Source organism: Aquarana catesbeiana, unplaced genomic scaffold (assembly GCF_042186555.1).
Source record: "Aquarana catesbeiana isolate 2022-GZ unplaced genomic scaffold, ASM4218655v1 unanchor226, whole genome shotgun sequence".
In the NCBI taxonomy this organism is placed as follows: Eukaryota; Metazoa; Chordata; class Amphibia; order Anura; family Ranidae; genus Aquarana; species Aquarana catesbeiana.
In genome coordinates, this window is record NW_027362653.1 from 1,376,406 (window position 1) to 1,399,325 (window position 22,920).

Here is a 22,920-nt window from a genome sequence, read left to right on the forward strand (position 1 = left end):
TCTACCCAGACAGGAGATCTCTATGGAAGACAGACAGGAAGTGATGTCAGGTACAGACAGGAAGTTCCGGGTGAGAGGTGACTCGGGAGAAAGTAGAGAAGAGACGTTGCTGGAAGTGGCATTAGAGGAGGTAATAAGATCTTATTTTCTATTTACACCCAGTAACCCCCCGTCATGTCCGTCCTCTTCCTCCATAGTCACTGTGATGTCTTTTATCTCCAGCAGATGATGATGCACACATATATAGTGTGGACACCTAGATTAACCCCTTCAGGGGCAGAACATTTCCCCACTTACAGGGCCGGAACATTCTCCTCATTTTGGAGTAAGGCTTCTGCTAATTACCTCACTGCAGAGCTCCCCTGAGACGGGGGAATTGCAAGTGCCGGCACCCAGGACATGTGCCCCAGATCTCTGGACTGGGAGCCGACACCGCCTGCCGGTGTTCTGTCAAAACAGTCAACTTGTCGAAATCTCCAACCACGTCACTTCCTGTGACTCTCCAGCCATGGTAATTGGACATTTCGACGAGTTGGCTGTTTTGACACAACACCGGCAGCGTACACACTCCTGTAGACAATATAACGAGTGGACATTGTTGGTCCGCCCGCTAGTAACCAACAACATGGCCGCCTCCAAGGCGACACAAACTTTTTTCTTCCTTAGCCGCCGTTCTATCAAAAAAAGCCAACTCGTTGCGTACCGGAGTGTATACGCTGGCGGTGTTGTGTCAAAACAGCCAACTCGTCGAAAATGTCCAATTACTGATGCTGGAGAGTCACTGGAAGTGACGTGGTTGGAGGTTTCGATGAGTTAGCTGTTTTGACAGAACGCCGGCCCTGCTGCTGTGTGAGAGAGACAGAGCAGTGAGTGTGCTGTACCCAATAGAGCGGTGTCATCTGCTACAAAGGTAGACAGGTGGTGAGTCCTAGGAGGATACAGCACCAAAATAGAGAGCTGTGGTTAGAAGGTACTGGGCACAGAAGGAAGAAATGTGGGTAGGAGGGAAGGGGGTCTGCTGAGTTCAGAGGTCAGATATGTATATGGTTGGAGCTGGGTGCAAAGGTGACAACTGTGTATTGGGAATTAGGGATGCACCGAAATTTCGGCCGCCGAAAACATATCGGCCGAAAATGGCCTGTAGGGCAATTCGCCGAAAGAGAAAAACGGCCGATAATGGAGCCGAAAATGGGGGCGGGGCTCCGCCCCTGGTGCCGCCTATCACCGGGGCTTCCTATAGCGCAGAAGATAGGAGAGCAGCCGCCGCCTGGTTGATTAGTGCACCCGGAACATCACAGCTTTCATTTCAATAGCTGTGTGTTCCCCGCAGCGCGCCGTCACATACAGCCCCTCCCCCTTGTACGGGGAACTTTGATAGACAGATCACCCGGCCCAGGATTGGATGGGTGATCTGTCTATCAAAGTTCCCTGGACAAGGGGGAGGGGCTGTATGTGACGGCGCGCTGCGGGGAACACACAGCTATTGAAATGAAAGCTGTGATTGTTCCGGCGCTCTAATCAACCAGGCGGCGGCGGCTCTCCTATCTTCCCCTGCACAGGCTGGCTGCAGTGGGGGACACTGGCTGCAAAGGGGGACACTGGTTGGCTGCAAAGGGGGACACTGGTTGGCTGCAATGGGTGACACTGGCTGCAGTGGGGGACACTGGCTGGCTGCAATGGAGGACACTGGCTGGCTGCAATGGAGGACACTGGCTGCAGTGGGGGACACTGGCTGCAATGGGGGACACTGGCTGCAAAGGGGGACACTGGTTGGCTGCAAAGGGGGACACTGGTTGGCTGCAATGGGTGACACTGGCTGCAGTGGGGGACACTGGCTGGCTGCAATGGAGGACACTGGCTGGCTGCAATGGAGGACACTGGCTGCAGTGGGGGACACTGGCTGCAATGGGGGACACTGGCTGCAATAGGGACACTGGCTGGCTGCAATGGGGAACACTGGCTGGCTGCAATGGGGAACACTGGCTGGCTGCAATGGGAGACACTGGCTGGCTGCAATGGGGGATGCTGGCTGCAATGGGGAACCCTGGCTGGCTGCAATTGGGAACACTGGCTACAATGGGGAACAGTGGCACTGGTGAGGCTGCATTGATCTCTTGTATCATGTCTGCAGTCGCTGACCATCTCCTGTACCATGTCCCCAGTCTCTGACCATCTCCTGTACCATGTCCCCAGTCTCTGACCATCTCCTGTACCATGTCCCCAGTCTCTGACCATCTCCTGTAACATGTCCTCAGTCTTTGACCATCTCCTGCACTATGTCTGCAGTCTCTGACCATCTCCTGTATAAAAATATTTTTAAAAACAGTCACTTTTGGTTTCGGTTTTCGGGATCAAGGAAGATTTATTTTCGGTATCGGTTTTGGCACCAAAAAACCCATTAGGTGCATCCCTATAGGGAATGGGTATAGGTGCAGGGGTGACAGCTGTGGGTGGGTGGGGGCTGGGTGTAGAGGTGACAGCAGTGGAGGAAGAGGGGAGGTAGGTGCAAAAGAGAGAGCTGTGGATGGGGGGGCTGGTTGCTGAGGTGAAAGATGTGGATAAAATGGTGTGCAGAAGTAAGATGTGGAACTGATAGACGTGGAATATGGACGGAGACGTAGGGGTGATCTGCGGACGGGGACGTAGGGGTGATCTGCGGACGGGGACGTAGGGGTGATCTGCGGACGGGGACGTAGGGGTGATCTGCGGACGGGGACGTAGGGGTGATCTGCGGACGGGGACGTAGGGGTGATCTGCGGACGGGGACGTAGGGGTGATCTGCGGACGGGGACGTAGGGGTGATCTGCGGACGGGGACGTAGGGGTGATCTGCGGACGGGGACGTAGGGGTGATCTGCGGACGGGGACGTAGGGGTGATCTGCGGACGTAGGGGTGATCTGGGGACGTAGGGGTGATCTGGGGACGTAGAGGTGATCTGGGGACGTAGAGGTGATCTGCGGACGGGGACGCGGAGGTGATCTGCGGACGGGGACGCGGAGGTGATCTGCGGACGGGGACGCGGAGGTGATCTGCGGACGGGGACGCGGAGGTGATCTGCAGACGGGGACACGGAGGTGAACTGCGGACGGGGACGCGGAGGTGACCTGCGGACGGGGACGCGGAGGTGATCTGCGGACGGGGACGCGGAGGTGACCTGCGGACGGGGACATAGAGTTGATCTGCGGACCGGGAAACGCAAAGGTGATCTGTGGATGTGGAGGTGATCTGCGGACGGAGAGGTGATCTGCGGATGGGGACGCAAAGTTGAGCCACGGTTGGGCACGCAAAGGGGGGACGGGGATGCAAAGGTGAGGCGCGGACAGGGACACAGATGTGAGATGTGGACAGGGGATGCAAAGGTGGGTTGCGGACTGGGAAAGCAGAAAGCAGTCATATTACCTTAACCTCTTCTGGATCTCCCCACGCAGATATACTGCTGCAAGGCGGCCTTCCTGCACGAAATCACGTACCTGTACGTGATTTTGTGCACTGGGTCTGGGGCGTGCGTGCGCCCTGCCGGCAACACGCTCTTGCTGCGATTGGACACAGCGGGAGCCAATCAGCGGGTCCGGCAGACCCAATGTTCGCCAGTACCCCGCAATTGTTCTCAGGAGAGGCAGAATGGCGGTCTGCCTATGTAAACAAGGCAGACCACCGTTCTGTGAGAGGGGAAGATGGAGATCTTATATTTCTGCTAAGCAGAAACCTGAATCTCTGTCTTCACCCAGTCAAAGCATCCCCCACACAGTTGGTAAGCACTCCCTAGGAGCACATTTAACCCTTTGATCGCCCCATGATGTTAACCCTTTCCCTGCCAGTGACATTAGTACAGTGACAGTGCGTTTTTTGAGCATTGATCACTGTATTGGTATCGCTGGTCCCCAAAAAGTGTCAGTCCGATTTGTCTGCCACAATGTCGCAGTCCCCCTTAAAATAGCTGATCGCCGCCATTACTAGTAAAACAAATAAATAAAAATTCCATAAATATATCCCATAACTTTTGTGCAAATCACTCAATATACGCTTATTGGTAATATTTTTTTTTTTTACCAAAAATATGTAGGAGAATACATATTGGCCTAAATCAGGGCTCGACAAACCCCGAGCGCCAGGTCGCATTTGCGACTAGAATTAGCGACCTGGCGCCTGGGGCGGCACAGCTGGGGGTATCCTGTCTCCGTGCGGATCCCACCCCCCAACCGCCCCCCCCCGTGCGATCGCGTTGGGCCGCGCCGGCCGGTAATTGAGGCCGCGGCTTTGCAGGCCTTCTGCAGTCCTTCTGGAATCTGGCGCCATCTTGTGGTGGCCGTTGGTATGACAACACCACCAGCAATGCTAATGGAGCTTCCCCTGCCTGTTTTCACTGCCCGCCCATCTCCTTTCCAAAGTGGAGAAGAGAAGGAAGTGATTGCGGGCGTCATCTGGTGCCTTTTGCCGAATGGTGAGTGTGGGGATAGCCTTTTTTTTTTTTTTTCGTAATAGCTTCTTTTATTTATTTATTTATTTTTTAAGTAAAAACTGTTTATTTTTTTCTTAATTAAAATGAATTTATTTGTCATCTCCCTGCTTGGCCCCTTTCTTAACCACTTCCCTAGCTGCCATAACCCCGGTATCCCCATTTTCGTGCGGCGGCCGGCTTTCAGATAAAAGTGGTCCCTGCGGCGGATTCGCCGCGAGATCACTTTTATCGGTGGCGGGAGAGGGGGCCCCCCCCCTCCCGCCGCGATCCGGTGCCCTCCGCTGCTTACCGGAGCCGTCGGTAGCGGCGGAGGCGATCGCGTCCTTCTGCCTGGTGTGTCTGGAGACAAGTGAGGCCAAGATGGCGCTCACTCGTCTCCATGATACTGCTGGGCGGAAGCGATGTCAAAACGTCACTTCCGTCCACGCCTCTTAAAGGCATATTTTTTCAAATGTAATTTTTCTAAATGACTTTTTTTTTTTTTTTTTTTTATTGCATTTTAGTGTAAATATGAGATCTGAGGTCTTTTTGACCCCAGATCTCATATTTAAGAGGACCTGTCATGCTTTTTTCTATTACAAGGGATGTTTACATTCCTTGTAATAGGAATAAAAGTGACACAATTTTTTTTTTTTTTTAAACAGTGTAAAAATAAATAAAATATTTTAAAATAAATAATAAAAATAAAAAAAAAAAATTTTAAAACCCCCCTGTCCCGACGAGCTCGCGCGCAGAAGCGAACGCATACGCGAGTAGCGCCCGCATATGAAAACGGTGGTCAAACCACACATGTGAGGTATCACAGCGACCGGTAGAGCGAGAGCAATAATTCTAGCCCTAGACCTCCTCTGTAGCGCAAAATATGCAACCTGTAGAATTTTTTAAACGTCGCCTATGGAGATTTTTGAGGGTAAAAGTTTGACGCCATTCCACGAGCGGGCGCAATTTTCAAGCATGACATGTTGGGTATCAATTTACTTGGCATAACATTATATTTCACAATATAAAAAAAAATTGTGATAACTTTACTGTAGTTTTATTTTTTTATTCAAAAAAGTGAATTTTTTCCAAAAAAAGTGCGCTTATAAGACCGCTGCGCAAATACGGTGCAAAAAAAAGTATTACAATGACCGCCATTGTATTCTCTAGGGTGTTAGAAGAAAAACCATATATATTGTTTGGGGGTTCTAAGTAATTTTCTAGCAGAAAAACCTGTTTTAAACATGTAAACACCTAAAATCCAAAACGAGGCTGGTCCTTAAGTGGTTAATAGGTCCGCCTGAAAAACTGATCAGGTTCGCCTGTCAGGTTTTTCAGGTGGACCTGATCAGACCCTTAGAGCCCTTTCACACCAAGCCGCGGGGGGGCGTCGGCAGTAAAGCGGCGTTATTTTTAGCGCCGCTTTACCATTGATTTATCGGCGCTATTTGGCTGCTAGCAGGGCGGTCTTTCTGTGTAAATTTAGGATTGGTTATTGTTTATATTGAAAATAAAGCTTTGTTGGTCGTTTAAAAAAAAAAAAGCTGGCTCTTAGATTCCAAGCAAATTTGTCAAGCCCTGGCCTAAATTGATTAATACATTAGATTTTTTTTACATTTTTTTTTACTGGATATGGATTAGGGCTGCAACTAATGATTATTTTCATAATCGATTTGATTAATCGGATAAAGTCATTAAATAAAAAAAAGTAATATGCAATTTTCTCATTTTTTTAAAGTAATAATTACATTTATGGGGCACTATTCCTCCCGGGAACACCGATGATGGGGCACTGTTCCTCCCGGGAACACTATTACCCCCCTCCAAGGAACACCAGTGGGGCACTATTTCCCCCCTCCTTCCAGCAACACCAATGGGGCACTATCCCCCCCCCCCCCCCAACAACACCAATGGGGCACTATTTCCACCCCAGGAAAACCAATGATGGGGCACTATTCCACCCACCTCCCGGAACACCAATGATGGGGCACTAAAACACCCCCAGAGATACTTATGATCAAGTCAAGGGGCACTTGTCATCACAATGTTTGTACTAGTATTGTTGTATACAGCCGCAGCGCCGCTACCTTATATTACAGCTGTCTCTCTCTCTCTTTCTCTCTCTCAACAACGATTGTCACTATTGATTATTATGGATTAATCGTCGCAGCCCAGGACAATTTTGCGATGTCCTGTGATGCTGTACCCAAATAAAATGTATGTCCTTATTATACCAGAAAATAAAAAATATATATATATATTTTTTCCAAATTGTCTTCTTTTTTTTTTTTTTCTTTTTTGTTTATAGCGCAAAAAATAAACAGCAGGACCATGCAATTGTCAGTTAAAATAACGCAGCGCCGTATTGTAAAAAATGGCCTAGGCATTTAAGGAGGGTAAACCTTCCGGAGCCAAAGTGGTTAAAAGAGAAGTATTTTTTTTTTTTTTTTTTGTAGTATCCTACTTACCTAAGTAGCCAGCTCTAACACTTAGAACCGAGCGATCAAACACTGCCAATCGCTCGTTTCTTACAGCTCCCTGAGCAGAAAGCCTGTGACTAAGGATGGGCTCAGGCGTTTTTGCAACCGCACCTGCAGAGCCCGCCAGGAAATCGGCACTGCACATCGCCTATCATAAGCAGTGAGACATTTTCTCAGTCCGCGGCTGCAGAGAAATGTCTCACTGCCTCTGCAATGCCGACTTCCTGGCGGGCTCTGCACGTGCGGTTTGCGAACACCCCTGAGCTCATCCTTACTGCTGACTGTCAGTCACCACTCTCTGCTCTGCCCCTGTCGCTCACTGGAGTGCTGGGCGGGAGTGGCCGGCTCAGGCTCCCAGCGGCTCGCTAAGAGGCTGGTGCAGGTCCAGGCATGTGGGTAGATACCGACCCTATGGTCATGATCTTTCCCGAGCCTTTACCGGCTCTGTGACGTCAGCTGACAGCAGGCTTCAGTCGGTGAATTGGGAGTAAAACTAGTAATGGTGTCTTAGCTTGAGGTTTCCCAAGACAACTGTGTAGCTGCACCCGACTGGTGAGAGTGTTTCTCATAAGGTGAAAAGTGATGCGATAAATATCCCACAGGCCCACGCTAAGGCAGGCTGTAAAAGTCGGTGATGTTGATGATTGTAGCACCCTCGGTAGGAAAACTTAGCTGGGCTTCTCTGTAAGCAGAGGAGCTGGGGTTAATTTGTTTAGTGTTATCTGGCTCCAAGGGCTGGGTCTCTGTTACCTTCCCCTGGCTTCTGGAACCTGCTATATAGCTCTAGAATTTAGAGGGTGGAGGAAGCAAGACTAAGCCTGAATATTTGGGGGCATGTCCAAGATGGCGATGTGAGCGGCTGCTTTCTGCTCGAGCTCCGCTGGGCTTCTGGCTATTACCCGGATCCTGAGGGCGCAATATCCTAATTATCATCCCTGCAACACCTGGATGAGGCGCAGATCATCAGGCGCATGTGCCGGCAAGGGAAAAAGGCTTAGTTTCCCAACGATTGCCGAGGAGCCGCCGTTACTCTTCTCTGCCCACGTGGCGATCCGCGTCAAACGCAGCTCACACAAGGCCCCCCAAACGGCCCTGATGGAGTCGGCTGAACCCCGGCTGCCTTGGCTGGTGGAGGTAATGGCGGCCATAGCCACATGTCAGTCAATGCTAACGGCTAAAATTGAGGCTGTCCAGCTAGATGTCAGCCTTCTGCGACAGGATAAGGACAAAAACTGTGGTCTAGAGTGACAGAGACAGAACAAGAGCGGGTCAGTACAATGTAAACATCCCTTGTAATAGGAATGGTGCGTGACAGGTCCTTTTTATGGAGAGATGCGGGGGTCAAAAAAGATCCCGCATCTCTCCTGCAGCTGTAAAGCATGAGATTGAAAAAATAAATTCACGATCTCATGCTTACCAGCCGCGATCGTGGCTTTGCTTACCGGCCTGGACGTGACGTCATAACACCGCGTCCAGGCCTCCGACGGTCATAGAGGTGACTGGTGACCATCTGGTAACCATAAATCTCTATGCTCGTCATCCGGCGGAGGTCGAGTCTTTCTCCGGGTACTCCCGCTATTATCATTCTTTTGGTGCACAGAATTGCCGGCTGAAAACGAGGATATCTGAATGATGTCTGTAGCTGCAGGCATCATTCAGATATTCCCACTGAAAGTCAAGGACGTCATATGACGGCCTTGGGCTGGAAGTGGTTAAATAGTATCCCGGACCCCTCTATGTGGGCAAAAAGGGGATCACCACATTGAAACGCATAATGCTCAACGGCAGACTCATGTCTTTTCAGGAACTAAGACGACTCTACTCAATACCTGCCTCTTTTGAGTTCAGATACTGGCAGTTGCGACATTTTTTTTGGGCTCAATTTACTGAACCTTTGATCCTTGAGTCAGACTCTATTGAGCGCCTCCTGACCTCCAGCGTGATGGGGAAGCCTCTCTCCTCCCTGTACTTATACCTTACGGTTGCTTATGCCACCAAACTGACTAAATCCTGGATTAAATGGAGGGCGGATATTCTGTCCCTAGGTGAGGAAGAATTGGAGTAGTGCCTTTTCCACGTTTTTTCCATCCATGATTGCAGCTAAAGACAGATTTGTACAACTTAAGTTTCTCCACAGGGCCTATTACACCCCACAGAAATTGGCCCAAATTTACCCTCAACGTGACTCGAATTGTCAAAGATGCAACCAAGAGATAGGTACGTTCTGGCACATGGTCTGGTCCTGTCCTGAACTCCGACTGTATTGGGTCGGCTGTAGCCGCCACACCGAGTGAGATATGTGGGACAAGGGTTGCAGCTGGATCCTCAGGTTCTACTACTAAGCCATATGGAAGATGTAGAAGGGGATAGATATTGAAAACTATGTTTGACCTTCTCCCTGTACTACGCCAGACAGGAAATACTGCTAAAATGGAAGTCAGTGGAGCCCCCCCACTCAGGCCTCTTGGCAGAGCTCAGTTAACTCGATGTTGCCCCTGTACAGACTTTCATATGAAAGCAGACAATGCCCGGGGAAATTTGATAAGGTATGGTCCACATGGATAGATGCTTGTGGCTAATCTCTTAGGTCCTCTCTTGTGCACCGACAGATAACCTGTTCTCCGCTGCCCCCCCCCCCTTCTCCCCTCCCCCACCCCATTCGTTCTTATCTAACTGCTATGTCTAAGGGTATATAAAGCGACACAGTGATGATGGATAGGAATACTTACTAAAGATAGGTAGGGATTTGACACACCTGGGCTAGATGATGCTAGATAGGAGGAAACGCTCCCTTTAGGATATTGATTTATTGTTGCCTCTGAAATGTATGCTGCTGTACTCCTGTAAAATGATTGTATTGTAATGCTGAATTGTCTAGTAAACTTTTCTGTTAAAAAAAAAAAAAAGCCTGAATATTTATGGAGTCTCCTCCAGTCCCTGGGTAGGTAAAGCCCAGAAAGCGGGGAGACAGGCCATAAATATCCTGGAACCTTGCCATTTGGGAAGCAGAGTCCAGTGGCCTGGAGGGGACCCCTGTGCTGGGGGGGCTCTGTCCCTGGGCACAAGACAGAGCAAGAGAACCAGAAAGAGAGAAAGAGACCAAAAGCAGCTAAAGCCCCCCTCCCACCTTTTCAGCCTCAGCTAGGCATAGCTGAAGCCCATTGGAAAGCCAAGATTGGAACCTGTTCAGCATGAGGTCTGTGCAGCAGTCACTTGAGCTTCAGGATTCATCAAAGGGACTGAGTGAGTAGCTTCAAACTCTACACCCCAAAGCCTGAACGAGGAGGAGCAGCAGCAAGGTGCAATACCCTGCTTGCTCACTGCAAAGGGACAGCTTGGTGCCAATTAAAAGAGAAGTATGTTTTGTTTTGTTTTTCCAGAATCATACTTACCTAGGTGGATGCAGCATCAGTCTGATGCTGCATTTGTCCCCCAGCATATAAACAGAAAAGTCAGTGCTACTACCCATACACCACATAGATAGCAGAGCTCCCAGGTGCTCGATCCATAGTCGCTGGCTGAGTAGAGTAATGTAGAAAAAATGATACACACTCCAGTTGTTGCTCTTAAAATTTCTTCATTTTTTTGAATAGCCACAGTGAACAAACGCTGATTAAATCAGTTGACGCATTTCAGCCTATAAGGCCTTAGTCCAAACAGTTATGACTAAGGCCTTATAGGCTGAAATGCGTCAACTGATTTAATCAGCGTTCACTGTGGCTATTCAATAAAATTAAGAAATTTTAAGAGCAACAACGGGAGTGCAGATCATTTTTTCTACATTTGTCCCCCAGCACCTCTGCACTGAGAACCGAGCAATCGAACACCGCCGATGGCTCGGTTCTCTCAGCTCCCAGAGCAAAGAGCTGCTGTCTGTCAATCAGCATCTTTCCGCATTGCTCCCTCCACGCTCACTGGAGCGCTGAGCTGTGGAGGGGCAGGGAGCGGCCGGCTGAGACGGGTATCAGTCCAGGCACCTGGCGGATCCAGACTTTATTGTCGTGATGACAAGGTGCCTGGACTGATTCCTGTGACGTCAGCAGAGAGCGGACTTCAGCCTGCTCCCTGCTGAAAATGGGTCACAGGAGTGCAAAACGAACAGCAATCTTGTGATCCATAGGAGAAGCCCAGCCAAACGAGATTTGGCTGGACTTCTCCTTTTAAAGCCTGTAAAGCCACCCTACACCTGTTGCTTGGGGATTTGAGCAACAGACAAGTGTGTTAGCATTTTCCACGGAAGCAGCATCTGCACTAGAACTTTTTTTTTTTCTACCAGTTGAGCTGATCCGTCAATCATACTGGAGGATAACTCAGTGACTTTTAGCAGCTAGAGACAGTATCAAGTCCTCAGTTTGTATTCAAGTTACAGTTCTGGGCATCCCATGCTTTCCCCTACCTATCCACATTCATTACCAATAAACCAAAAAAACAAAACACCCTGGACTGGTTCTTGAAGTTTCTTGTGCAAATGCCGGAAACTTCCTGTTGCCTGGCTGTGTGAGTAATGCCGCATACACACGAGCGGACTTTTCGACCGGACTGATCCGACGGACAATTCGACCGTGTGTGGGCTTCAACGGACCTGCAGTGGACTTTTTCGGTCGAAAATCTGACGGACTTTAGATTTGGAACATGTTTCAAATCTTTCCGACGCACTCGGGTCCGGACCAAAAATCCGCTCGTCTGTATGCTAGTCCGACGGACGAAAACCGACGCTAGGGCAGCTATTGGCTGTCAACTTCCTTATTTTAGTCTGGATGTACGTCATCACATACGAATCCGTCTGACTTTGGTGTGATTGTGTGTAGGCAAGTCCGTTTGTTCGGAAAGTCCGCCGGATAGACCGTCGGACCAGTCCGGTCGAAAAGTCTGCTCGTGCATAAGGGAGAATCCAAAAATCCAGTGGCCCTTAGGGAGATTGTGCTACATGATTATGGAAAATGTATTACTGTTGATGATGAAGGTGGGATATCTCCCATGGCAACCACTGGCAGTACTGCAGAGTTGTCCCTGGAAATCTCACAAGGTCTCTGTGTGTTGGTGTCGGCGGTTGTCCAGGACAGCTCAAATTGTAGGACATGTTCTATCACAGTCTGATGTGGTTTATAATGACTGGTGCAAGGTGTCTGCTTCCAAGCCACTCTGTCTGTTTATGTCTCCTTGGGTAGATGGAGCTGAGCTGCATTGTAATAGTGACTGGAGCTCAGACAGGATAGACTGGGATAGTCTGACCATAAAGTTGGTGGCATTATTGAAGGAAGCATTTATGTGTAACAGTGGGGGGGATGTGACATCTGCTGTGCCAAATTGAGGGTCTGCAGAGCAGTGAGTGGTCAAGGGCGCGTTGGCTGCTGCAGAAGTTAACCACTTCCAGTCAGAAGGACCGGATAAGAGCATGTGCATGGCTGGAGTTTTATCCAAAGCCCAATAGATGAGTAATGTTTAGTGTCAGAAGGACAGTGTTACTGATAATGACGGAATGGCTCACTGTTGCTGAAAGAGAGGGGATGTATTTGAGATCTGCATCAGACAGCGCTCTAAGGGAGCACCAGGCTGTGATGTCAGTTACCTCCAGAGAGGTGGAGGTCTCTTTAAATGTCTCTGCCTCTTGAGCCTCAGTGAATGAGCCTCTCCATGTCGCTTGTAGGGGAAGAGTTCCCATAAAAGACTCCAGCTTAGACGTGGGGTTTATAGAGATGGCAGATACTATATACCTGTATTACTGGAAATGTTGGAATCGGTGAAAAACACATGTGATGTACATCTGTGTCTCCACCACAGATGACAAAGTGGTACTGCGGAGTACCAATCAGTGAAGCCAGGTAGTGCAGGCAGTATTAAAGCGGAGTTCTACCCAGAAATGGAACTTCCGCGGATTACATTCCTCCCCCCCTCCTGTGCCACATTTGGCACCTTTTAGGGGGGAGGGGGGAGCGGATACCTGTCAAATACAGGTATCTGCTCCCACTTTTGAGGAAAGATCACCGCAATCTGTGTGGCAAACTTCGCAACACAGGAATGTGTGAATCACTATGGATGGTATTGTAAATGAGGTTTTGGTTGCCGAAGGTAACCACAAAAGGGTTAAGGAACCCTTTCAATGAGCCCAAGAGTGGTTGAAGTTGGTGCAAATGAGAAGGTAAGTGGCTCTGGGTTAAGCACAGGAGGTTTCCTGCAGCTTCAGGACAGGAAATTGGGGAAAGGCAGCAGAAAAGCCAGAATACACCAAGAAAATGAAAATATCTTTAGGACCACAAGGCTGAAAAGTAGGAAGGTTGATAAAAGGCTGTGTAGGGCCATGGTAAAGTCTCAGAATAAGTGCTTGTGGAAGCACCTTAGAAAGAAGACTTGGGGAAAGTCTAATTAATTAGGTCCTGTCGTTTAGTGTTCCCCTTTTAAAGGTGAGAAGGAAGGTAACAGCAGGCAAAAAGCAGGTGAGTTAGGTGGTCGCTGACACAGATGTCAAAGTGAGGAGCTTGGATCTCCTGCCCTCCGGTTGGAAACAAAGGGGGGGTGAGTATGTGACAGTGTGAGGCCCTGCCACTGTGAAAATGTAGGCGAAAATGACACAGGATTCGCGTTGAGGGTTAATGTTAAAGTTCCAGGCTATCGTTTGTGAGCGGAGAAAGCTGTGTTTTTGGTTTTCTCTGGATTTTGTAGACCCGGATTGGGGGGCCTGAAGCTTGGAGTGCACAGGTGTGCAGGGTCATTACATATTCAAGCTTGAGGAAAGCTCCCAGTTTGGAGACGGCTCCCAGTTGGAGACAGATGGTCGCATTCAGGGGTCAGAGGAGCCCCAACCAGGAGTCCAGAGACAGAGGGTCTCCCCCAAGGATCAGAGTTGCCCCGGCCAGGTATCCAAAACCGAGGTTCTCACCCAGGGGTCAGAGGTGCCTCTGCCAGAAGACATGAGATTTAATTTCAGGAGTCAGATGGGCTCCTGTCAGGAGTTCAGTAGAGCCCCTATCCAGAGGCCAGGAATGGGCTGTGCAGCAGGGCACTGCGACTAAACGCTAAGAGAGTCAAGCGAACCACGAGAGGTGGACAATACAGTCAGAGGGACTGGTTAGAGCAGCGGTACTGCTAACAAGAGAGCCAGGTGCCTTAGTATTTTCAGTTGACTGTTTATGTTGATGTGAGAACCCCCGTGGGAGCAACTGATGTTTATGTGAACTTTCCGTTTTATTTAATAAAAATGGGCTGCCATGCCCTAAAACACAGTTGGATCTGGCACAACTATTTAGAAAAATACCTACCACATGAGTATATTCTGCCAATGCCACAATATATACAAATGTTTTGCCTTTCATTTCTATTTTAAACTGAATGGGTTGTTTTAGAAGGTGAGGGTTTACATATACGGTACTTTAGGATTTATACTCCAGCACGTTTGTTACATTTAATGTTTTATTATGCATACAGAGTGGAGACGTTGGGGATTATATTATTCTTGGTAAAGAAGAGTTGAAAGAGGAGGATGATGAGCATGGTGTGATGAAGGATATTTCTGAAGGACACAAGGCTCTCTACAAGGACGTCATAATGGAGCCATCAAGAAACAGAAACCCACGAAAGAGATGTCCCCGTCCTCTGTATTCCCGGGATTCCACACAGGAAGATCACACCATCCCTCACAATTACAAGGTTGGTGGGATGGAGCATCTAGAACATGTGACGGTGTGTGGATTTTATATTTTACAGACTATATTTTCTATCATTCTCTTGGTTTAGGGTGAAAGTCCGATAGCTATAAAAGTTAATGTACAAGCAGAAGAAGAAGAGAGGTATGTGAGGGATGATCAGCAGTCTATGGAGGAGGATGGAATAATGAGGACAATTATAGAGGAGGACACTCCTACAGAGATCAGCACAGGTGGGTCATTAACACTAAATACATTCCTCCACCCATACTGCTCACTGATTGGTCCAGAGTGTACCATGTTTTACATTACATGGTCCTTACTCCTGCATTCTATACTTTGTTATACATTTGTTTTGCGTTTGATAAATACAGTGCCTTGAAAAAGTATTCCCACCCCTTGAAATTTTCCACATTTTGTAATCTTACAACCAAGAACGTAAATGTATTTTATTGGGATTTTATATGATAGACCAACACAAAGTGGCACATAATTGTGAAGTGGAAGGAAAATGAAAAAATGTTTTTTCACATTTTTTACAAATAAATATGTGAAAAGTGTGGCGCACATTTTGTATTCAGACCCCCGGAGTCAATACTTTGTACAACAACCTTTCTCTGCAATTACAGCTGCAAGTATTTTGGGGATGTCTCTACCAGCTTTGCACATCTAGAGAGTGAAATTTTTTTCACATTCTTTGCAAAATAGCTCAAGCTCTGTCAGATTGGATGGAGAGGGTCTGTGAACAGCAATTTTCAAGTCTTTCCACGGATTCTCAATTGGATTTAGGTCTGAACTTTGACTGGGACATTCTAACACATGAATATGCTTTGATCCAAACTATTCCATTGTAGCTCTGGCTGTATGTTTAGGGTCGTTGTCCTGCTGGAAGGTGAACCTCCGCCCCAGTCTCAAGTATTTTGCAGACTCTAACAGGTTTTCTTCTAAGATTGCCCTGTATTTGGCTCCATCCATCTTCCCATCAACTCTGACCAGCTTCCCTGTCCCTGCTGAAGAAAAGCATCCCCACAATATGTTGCTGCCACCACCATGTTTCACAGTGGGTATTGTGTGTTCAGGGTGATGTGTAGTGTTCGTTTTCTGCCACACATAGCATTTTGCTTTTAGGCCAAAAGGTTCCATTTTTGTCTCATCTGACCAGAGCACCAGTAATACCATCCTGGATTCATGACATTACTGAGCTGAAGGGAATCAGCCCTTCGTGTTATTGATCAATTAGAGAGACTAGTCTTTCTCCTGTCCCCTGAATATGTTGGAATTATCGGTGCTACACTTGCTGCCATATACAGGATAGGGTCACCCCTGAGCTCATATCCCTAGTGACTATATACATATTGGATGTCCTTTTATACCTATATGAGGTTTCTAATGAGGTTATTTAATACAAACAAATTTTTGCTCGACATCATCTTTGTATATAACCACTAGACATGTGCACTGCTGAAAAATGTGTTAGTTTTCGTTTCATTCGTTTTTGGGTTTTTTTTTTTTTCATTTTTTGGGTCTTTCGTTATGATCACAATTCGTAGATTCGAAAATAAAAAACTAAAAATAAGTAACTATTAAATTATAGGTATTGGAATTTCCTTTCAAATTTGGCTGTTAGTGAACATAACGAATACAAATTTATCCGAAGTTACGAATTATCTGAAATAACGAATGCCGTATCTAAACAAATGGAACTGAACAAATGAATAATAAATAATAATAATAAAGATAAAACAAATGGAACGGAACAAAGGAATAATAAGTAATAATAATAAAAAAGATAAAACGTTTTTAATAATATTACTGTTTATTATTATTAATTCGTTACGTTCCATTCGTTATTTCGGATAATTTGTAACTTCGGATAAATTTGTTACGTTCACTAACAGCCAAATTTGAAAGGAAATTCCAATACCTATAATTTAATAGTTAGTAATAGTTAAGTTATTATTAGTTAGTTATTTCAGATTTTTGGTTTTCCGAATTTTCGAATATTCTGAAAAATTCGTTAAACGGGTTTTTGTTAATTCGGATATTTCCGAATCAAAGAATTTGTCAAAATTCGTTAAAAAAACAAATTCGTAACAAAACGAATTGCACATGTCTAATAGCCACCTGGCGTCCGGACGACCAGTAACAAAATGTGTTTGTGTCCTGTGTTTTTTGTTAGTTGTGTCCCACTGCACCTCTGTGGTGCTTTTGTTGATTAAACCATACTGTGAAGCTGCAATTTTTTTTTGTAATATTGAGCATATATTTTTCACTTGCGTAAAATTAATACATTTTGTATCCTTTTATATTATCCTACTAAGACCATTTTGTTGCCAAAGTAACCCCTTGCCTCTCAGGTGATGCTCACCTCCAACTGACTTTTTTGGTTACGGTGACAACACCTGATGCGACGATTGGTCTATGGATGTTTGTCGCTGCTGTCGACTATTTTATATAGAACCCATTGCTTGTGTTGTGTTTTAGCTCTTTTTTTATAACCTAACCCTGCTTTAAACTTCTCCACAACGTTATCCCTGACCTGCCTGGTGTGTTCCTTGGCCTTCATGATGCTGTTTGTTCACTAAGGTTCTCTAACAAACCTCTGAGGGCTTCACAGAACATCTGTATCTATACTGAGTTTAAATTACACACAGGTGGACTCTTATTTACAAATTAAGTGACTTCTGAAGGCAATTGCTTCCACTATATTTTAGTTAGAGTAAAGGGGGCTGAATACAAATGTAAAAAAAAAATTAAAACCATTTATCATTTTCCCTCACAATTATGTGCCACTTTGTGTTGGTCTATCACATAAAATCCCAATAAAATCCATTTACTTTTTTGGTTGTAACATGGCAAAATGTGGAGTGTGTGTGTATATATATATATATATATATATATATATATATATATATATATATATATATATATATATATATATATATATTATGATATTTTCCTCAGACTTGAGAAGACTTAGAAACAGACATCAAGATGGTTTGAGGGGATACGTTTCAAACAAACAAACAAATGCCTTGGTAACCATTACACAGGCTGTCCTCAATCGATGGGAACTTATGCCTCGTTTCCACCGAGCGGATCGGTTCGTGTCGGATCGGTTTGGAAGGCCTAGAATGGTCTGGCCTATTCAGGCGAGCGTTTCCACTGCAAGTCGGACCGACAGGGGCCATACGTGGGTTTAGAAAAAATGCCGTCATGGCGTCACACGTCCACCAATCAGTGTAATGTATCGTCGCTCCGCCCTAACCGAACCGTTCCATTTTCTATGGCCCCACATCTGAAGCAGGACCCTGAATGGAACGGTTCGGTTCAGTTGTATGGGCCGCTTTCATAATGGAAACACCCAAAATAGCGTACCGTACCGAACCGAACCAATCCGCTCAGTGGAAACGAGGCATTAGATACCATTGTTGCATTTTGGTTAACAGTTGGATCAGTCTATTGTTCTGTAACTGTGGAAAACAATAGCTTGGCTTTTCTGAAATACAACCTATGGCATGTATGATACCACAGTGCCATCTTGAGGTCTAATTGGAGAATGTTTCTCTAATTGACAAGCAGTATTTGGGAAAGGGGCCACACCCATGTGGGGATGATAAGCTTTCCAAATAGAAAGTTGTCAGGCATAAGCTGACCTGAGCACTCAATAAACACCAAGGAAGGTCTGTGCTAGCCAGTAGAAACTATACCTTTTTTAAGATACTTTTGCCTCATCTCCAGCAACTGCTTATAGATTAAGTCTGGGCCCTCGTTGGCTGTGGAGATCGGAAACCCACTGTAGCCAGAGTTAAGTAACTTTTAAGCGTATTTCTACCGTTTACAGACCATGGGCTGCTTATTTGCTAGGAAGTAGGTAGCTTGGTATCTGATAATCTTGTATTCCTGTAATTGTAATAGTTAAAAGCATGTAAAGCCTTTTTGTTTAGTAAAAGCACATTTATTCACTGCAGAGGTCTGAGCTTCCTTGCTTATAGCACAAAGTAACTTAAACCAAAGCAAAACAACGTTGCATACTCCTGACCCCTTCATGAAATACAATATCTCTTATTACATTACCTAGTCCTCACACCACATCAATCTAACCGTTGTATCTTATTAAATAAGTTGTGGGCTAAATAATCCTGACTTCTGCTCTCTACTGTCTACCCACCAAGAGTTAATTGTTGCTTTTAACAGATTATGTGTTATTGATATTTGGCATCTTGAAAATTCCAAGAACCTATTCCTTCTTCTCCTATAAAAGACAGTTCCCGTTGTTTCCTCACTAAGGTCCATGAGTAAAGAAATGGTAGGAGATCAGAGGACCCATTTACTAGTTACCTTGAGGGTGAAATTGTAAGATCTTCAGAGACAAAGCTGCCTGATGTGGGCGGAGTCCTGGTTTAGGGGAACCAATCTGCTCATGTCTAGTAATAATCTTTTTATTTCTATTTTAGTAGATGGACGGGAGATGAGGAAAACCTCAGAGGATTGTCTCACTTTGTCTCCGGACTGTGAAGTAGAAGATGAGGACATCACACAGTATAGTCCAGGAGAAAACCCGACTACCTCAAATGTCCATCCGGCACCACACAGTGTAGATGGTCCATCGTATTCCTCTTATCCTAAGGAACCTCAGACTGTGAGGGACGGTGCCGTCCTTCCAACAGATAAGAGGTTTTCCTGTACTGAGTGCGGGAAGTTTTTCCAAGTTAAATCTAATCTTAACATGCATAAAAGATCTCACACAGGGGAGAAGCCATATTGCTGTGCTGAATGCGGGAAATGTTTTTCAAAGAAGTCCCATCTTACCACACATCAGAGATTGCACACAGGGGAGAAGCCATTTTCCTGTCCTTGGTGCAGCAAATGTTTTGTACAGAAATCAGAACTTGTTATACATCAGAGATCTCACACGGGGGAGAAGCCGTTTTCCTGTCCTGAGTGCGGGAAATGTTATTCGAGGAAATCACATCTTTGCAGACATCAGAGATTGCACACTCACAATTATCAGGTAGATGAGTAACAATCACTGATTGTTTAGATTTATACACAAGTGTATTTATTACAATACATGTTTTATTATACATTTAGGGTGGAAACCTCAGGAATTATAATATTGTTGTTAAAGACAAGGATGAGTATGGAGCGATGAAGCAGCTTTCTGATGGACCCAAGAACATCATTAAAGAGCCATCAGGTAGCAGAAACCCACCAGAGAGATGTTCCCGTCCTCGCTATTCCCGGGATTCCACACAGGAAGATCACACCATCCCTCACCATCATCAGGTAAATTCATACAAATCATTGGTAACTGTGATTTATACACAAATGTGTTTGATACAATGAATGTTTTACCAAATTTTCAGAGTGGAGACCTGCAGGATTATAATATTGTTGTCAAAGAAGAGTACAAAGAGGAGGATGAGGCATATGGAGTGATGGGGGAGTTTTCAGAAGGACACAAGGATATGATGAAGTCTCCTAATACCAGGAACCCACCAGAGAGTGCTACCCGTCCTCTGTATTCCCCGGATTCCACACAGGAAGATCACACCATCCCTCACCATTACAAGGTTGGTGGGACAGAGCATCTAGAAGATGGACTGGTAGAGACAATGAGTTGCTTTTTTTCGGATGTCACATCATAACTTATATTTTACAGATGATATTTTCTCTCATTCTTTTGGTTTAGGGTGAAGATCTGATAGATATAAAAGTTGAGAGCAACACAGAAGAAGAAGAGACGTATGTGAGGGATGATCAGCAGTCTATGGAGGAGGATGGAATAACGGGGACATTTATAGAGGAGGACACTTCTACAGAGATCAGCACAGGTGGGTCATTAACACTAAATACATTCCTCCACCCATACTGCTCACTGATTTGTCCAGAATAGGTCAAGGACTCAGTGATATCAGCCTGTAATACCCTGGTCACTTTCCTGAGCTGTGTTCCTCATGTATTTGTGACAAAGAAGCTGGTAGGAGATCAGAGGACCTATTTACTAGTTACCTTGAGGGTGGAATTGTAAGATCTTCAGAGACGAAGCTGCCTGATGTGGGCGGAGTCCTGGTTTAGGGGAACCAATCTGCTCATGTCTTGTAATAATCTTTTTATCTCTATTTTAGTACATGGACGGAAGATGAAGAAAACTTCAGATTATAGTCCAGGAGAAAACCCGGCTACCTCAAATGTCCATCCGGCACCACACAGTGTAGATGGACCATCGTATTCCTCTTATCCTGAGGAACCTCAGACTGTGAGGGGCGGTGCCGTCCTTCCAACAGATGAGAGGTTTTTTTGTACTGAGTGCGGGAAGTGTTTCCCCTCTAAATCCAAACTTAATGTGCATGAAATATCTCACACAGATGACAAGCCATATAATTGTCTAGAGTGCGGAAAATGTTTTTCAAAGAAGTCCCATTTTTTCATACATCGGAGATCTCACACAGGGAAAACACCATTTTCCTGTCCTTGGTGCGGGAAATGTTTTGTAAAGAACTCAGAACTTGTCACACATCAGAGATCTCACACAGGGGAGAAGCCATTTCCTTGTCCTCATTGTGGGAAATGTTTTTCACAGAAGTCCACGCTTTACACACATCAGAGATTACACACAGGTGAGAAGCCGTATTCGTGTCTTGAGTGTGGGAAAAGTTTTGTACAAAAATTACAACTTGACACGCATCAAATGTCTCACACGGGGGAAAAGCCGTATTCCTGTCCTGATTGCGGGAAATGTTTTTCAAGAAACTCACATCTTTACAGACATCAAAGATTGCACACGGGGGAGAAGCCATTTTCCTGTCCTGAGTGCGGGAAATGTTTTTCAAGGAACTCGCATCTTTCCAGACATCAGAGATCTCATATGAGGGAGAAGACGCATTCCTGTTCTGAGTGAGGGAATTGTTCCTCACTGAAGTCCTGTCCTCCTGTACATCAGGGATCCCACACAACCCTCGAGGTGTATTAGTGCCTTGAGTGCGGGAAATGTCTTCTATATGAATGTTGCTGGACATCACAGCTCTCATGTGGGGAAGAAGCACACCCTGATATACACCTCAGATATACTCCATGGCTGATCTTCATCATGTAAGAAACAGTTCATAAGGAGATCAGAGATCACCAAAGACATGGATGAAGTGTTGTACCGTGTTGGCCATTGATAGCAGTAGAAAAATAAAAATGGAGTCATTACCTTTCATTGGATGAATTTTGTGGTGTAGAGACTTAGAGGTCTATATTTGAAAAAAAAAAAGAACAAATGCATTCATTAAGACGTGACAAGTGTTGGTCTTATTTTATTTCCTGCAGGTATTTCCTACAATCATTGGCTGCTTGTAGTGGCCATAATGCGGTATTGAACTATTTTTTCCTTAGGCTTCATGTACACTTGAACTACCTTGATCTCCAGCAGCGGGAAAGCACTAAACGTAGCAAAATCGCACACAATGTTGCGCATTTTGCGGCCAGCGGTCAAAACGCTCCTATCATGAACGCGATTCTTCAGCGTTCAGGAGAGGGAGGTTAGGGGAGCAGCTCCTAAACGATCCTCAAAGCCTATGTGTACATGGATACATAGGCTTTTAAGGAGTTGCGCTTAGGAAGCTGCTAGTGTATATGGAGCCTTATCGAGATATTTTGCAAATAATGCCTCGTTATGGCCAGTAGATGAAGCTGGCGATCATAGGAAATCGCTGTGTTTAACAAAATGCAATCAGAATTTGTCACGGCTGGACGAATGCTTGCCACAATCGCCCAAGAAAATATTTGAATATCCCCCCTTAGCTTACTATATCAGGGGTGGTTTCATACAGATAACTCATATCATAGTCCTTTGTAGCCGGGTGCTGCTGCCGGCTGTGTGTGGACTCCTTTCCTCTGCCACTATGAACAGTAAACAGGGCTGTGTGCAGATCCTCCGCTCACCCTATCCTCCTCTATATATAGAGGGAATGCTTCTCTCCCCTCTCCCACTGCCGCTGACAAGAGCAGGATCTGTTTAAAATCCCCGGCTTGTTCTTCCTCCTCTCCAACCTACATCTACCCAGGCAGCAATGAAGGGCCAAAAAAGAGGGCAGGTGGGTCAGAGCCAATGAGAACACCATAGGATGACACTTGCTGTGCCGCAGAGCATCATTGGAAATGTAGTTTTTAAGGCGCACTGTATAATGGAAGTTAATGGCTGCAAGAACTACAGGAGCCAAAATCCCTACACACAGATGAGGAGCGACACAGGACTGTTTTCCTGGGCAAATCTAGAGACTTAGAGGAAGCTGTGCTGCTCAGATTGTGTTGCCTTTGCTGAGCCTGTACAGAGACCAGGGGCTCCAGCTGTGTCTACAAGAGAAATGAGACA

The 22,920-nt window shown here is 46.0% G+C and overlaps 2 protein-coding genes across 2 annotated transcripts in view; both read left to right on the top strand.

Annotated features, from left to right (window-relative positions):
* LOC141121632 (uncharacterized) overlaps positions 1–22,920 on the top strand; it is a 125,427-nt gene that overhangs the window by 45,443 nt on the left and 57,064 nt on the right. The gene's annotated exons all lie outside the window — the stretch shown is intronic.
* LOC141121587 (uncharacterized) lies at positions 38–21,822 on the top strand. The gene is made up of 8 exons (XM_073611224.1): positions 38–130; positions 14,341–14,562; positions 14,650–14,791; positions 19,016–19,572; positions 19,653–19,847; positions 19,928–20,134; positions 20,254–20,395; positions 20,690–21,822. The coding sequence occupies exons 1-8, from the start codon at positions 44–46 to the stop codon at positions 21,460–21,462; spliced, it is 2,325 nt and encodes a 774-aa protein (XP_073467325.1). The 5' UTR covers positions 38–43; the 3' UTR covers positions 21,463–21,822.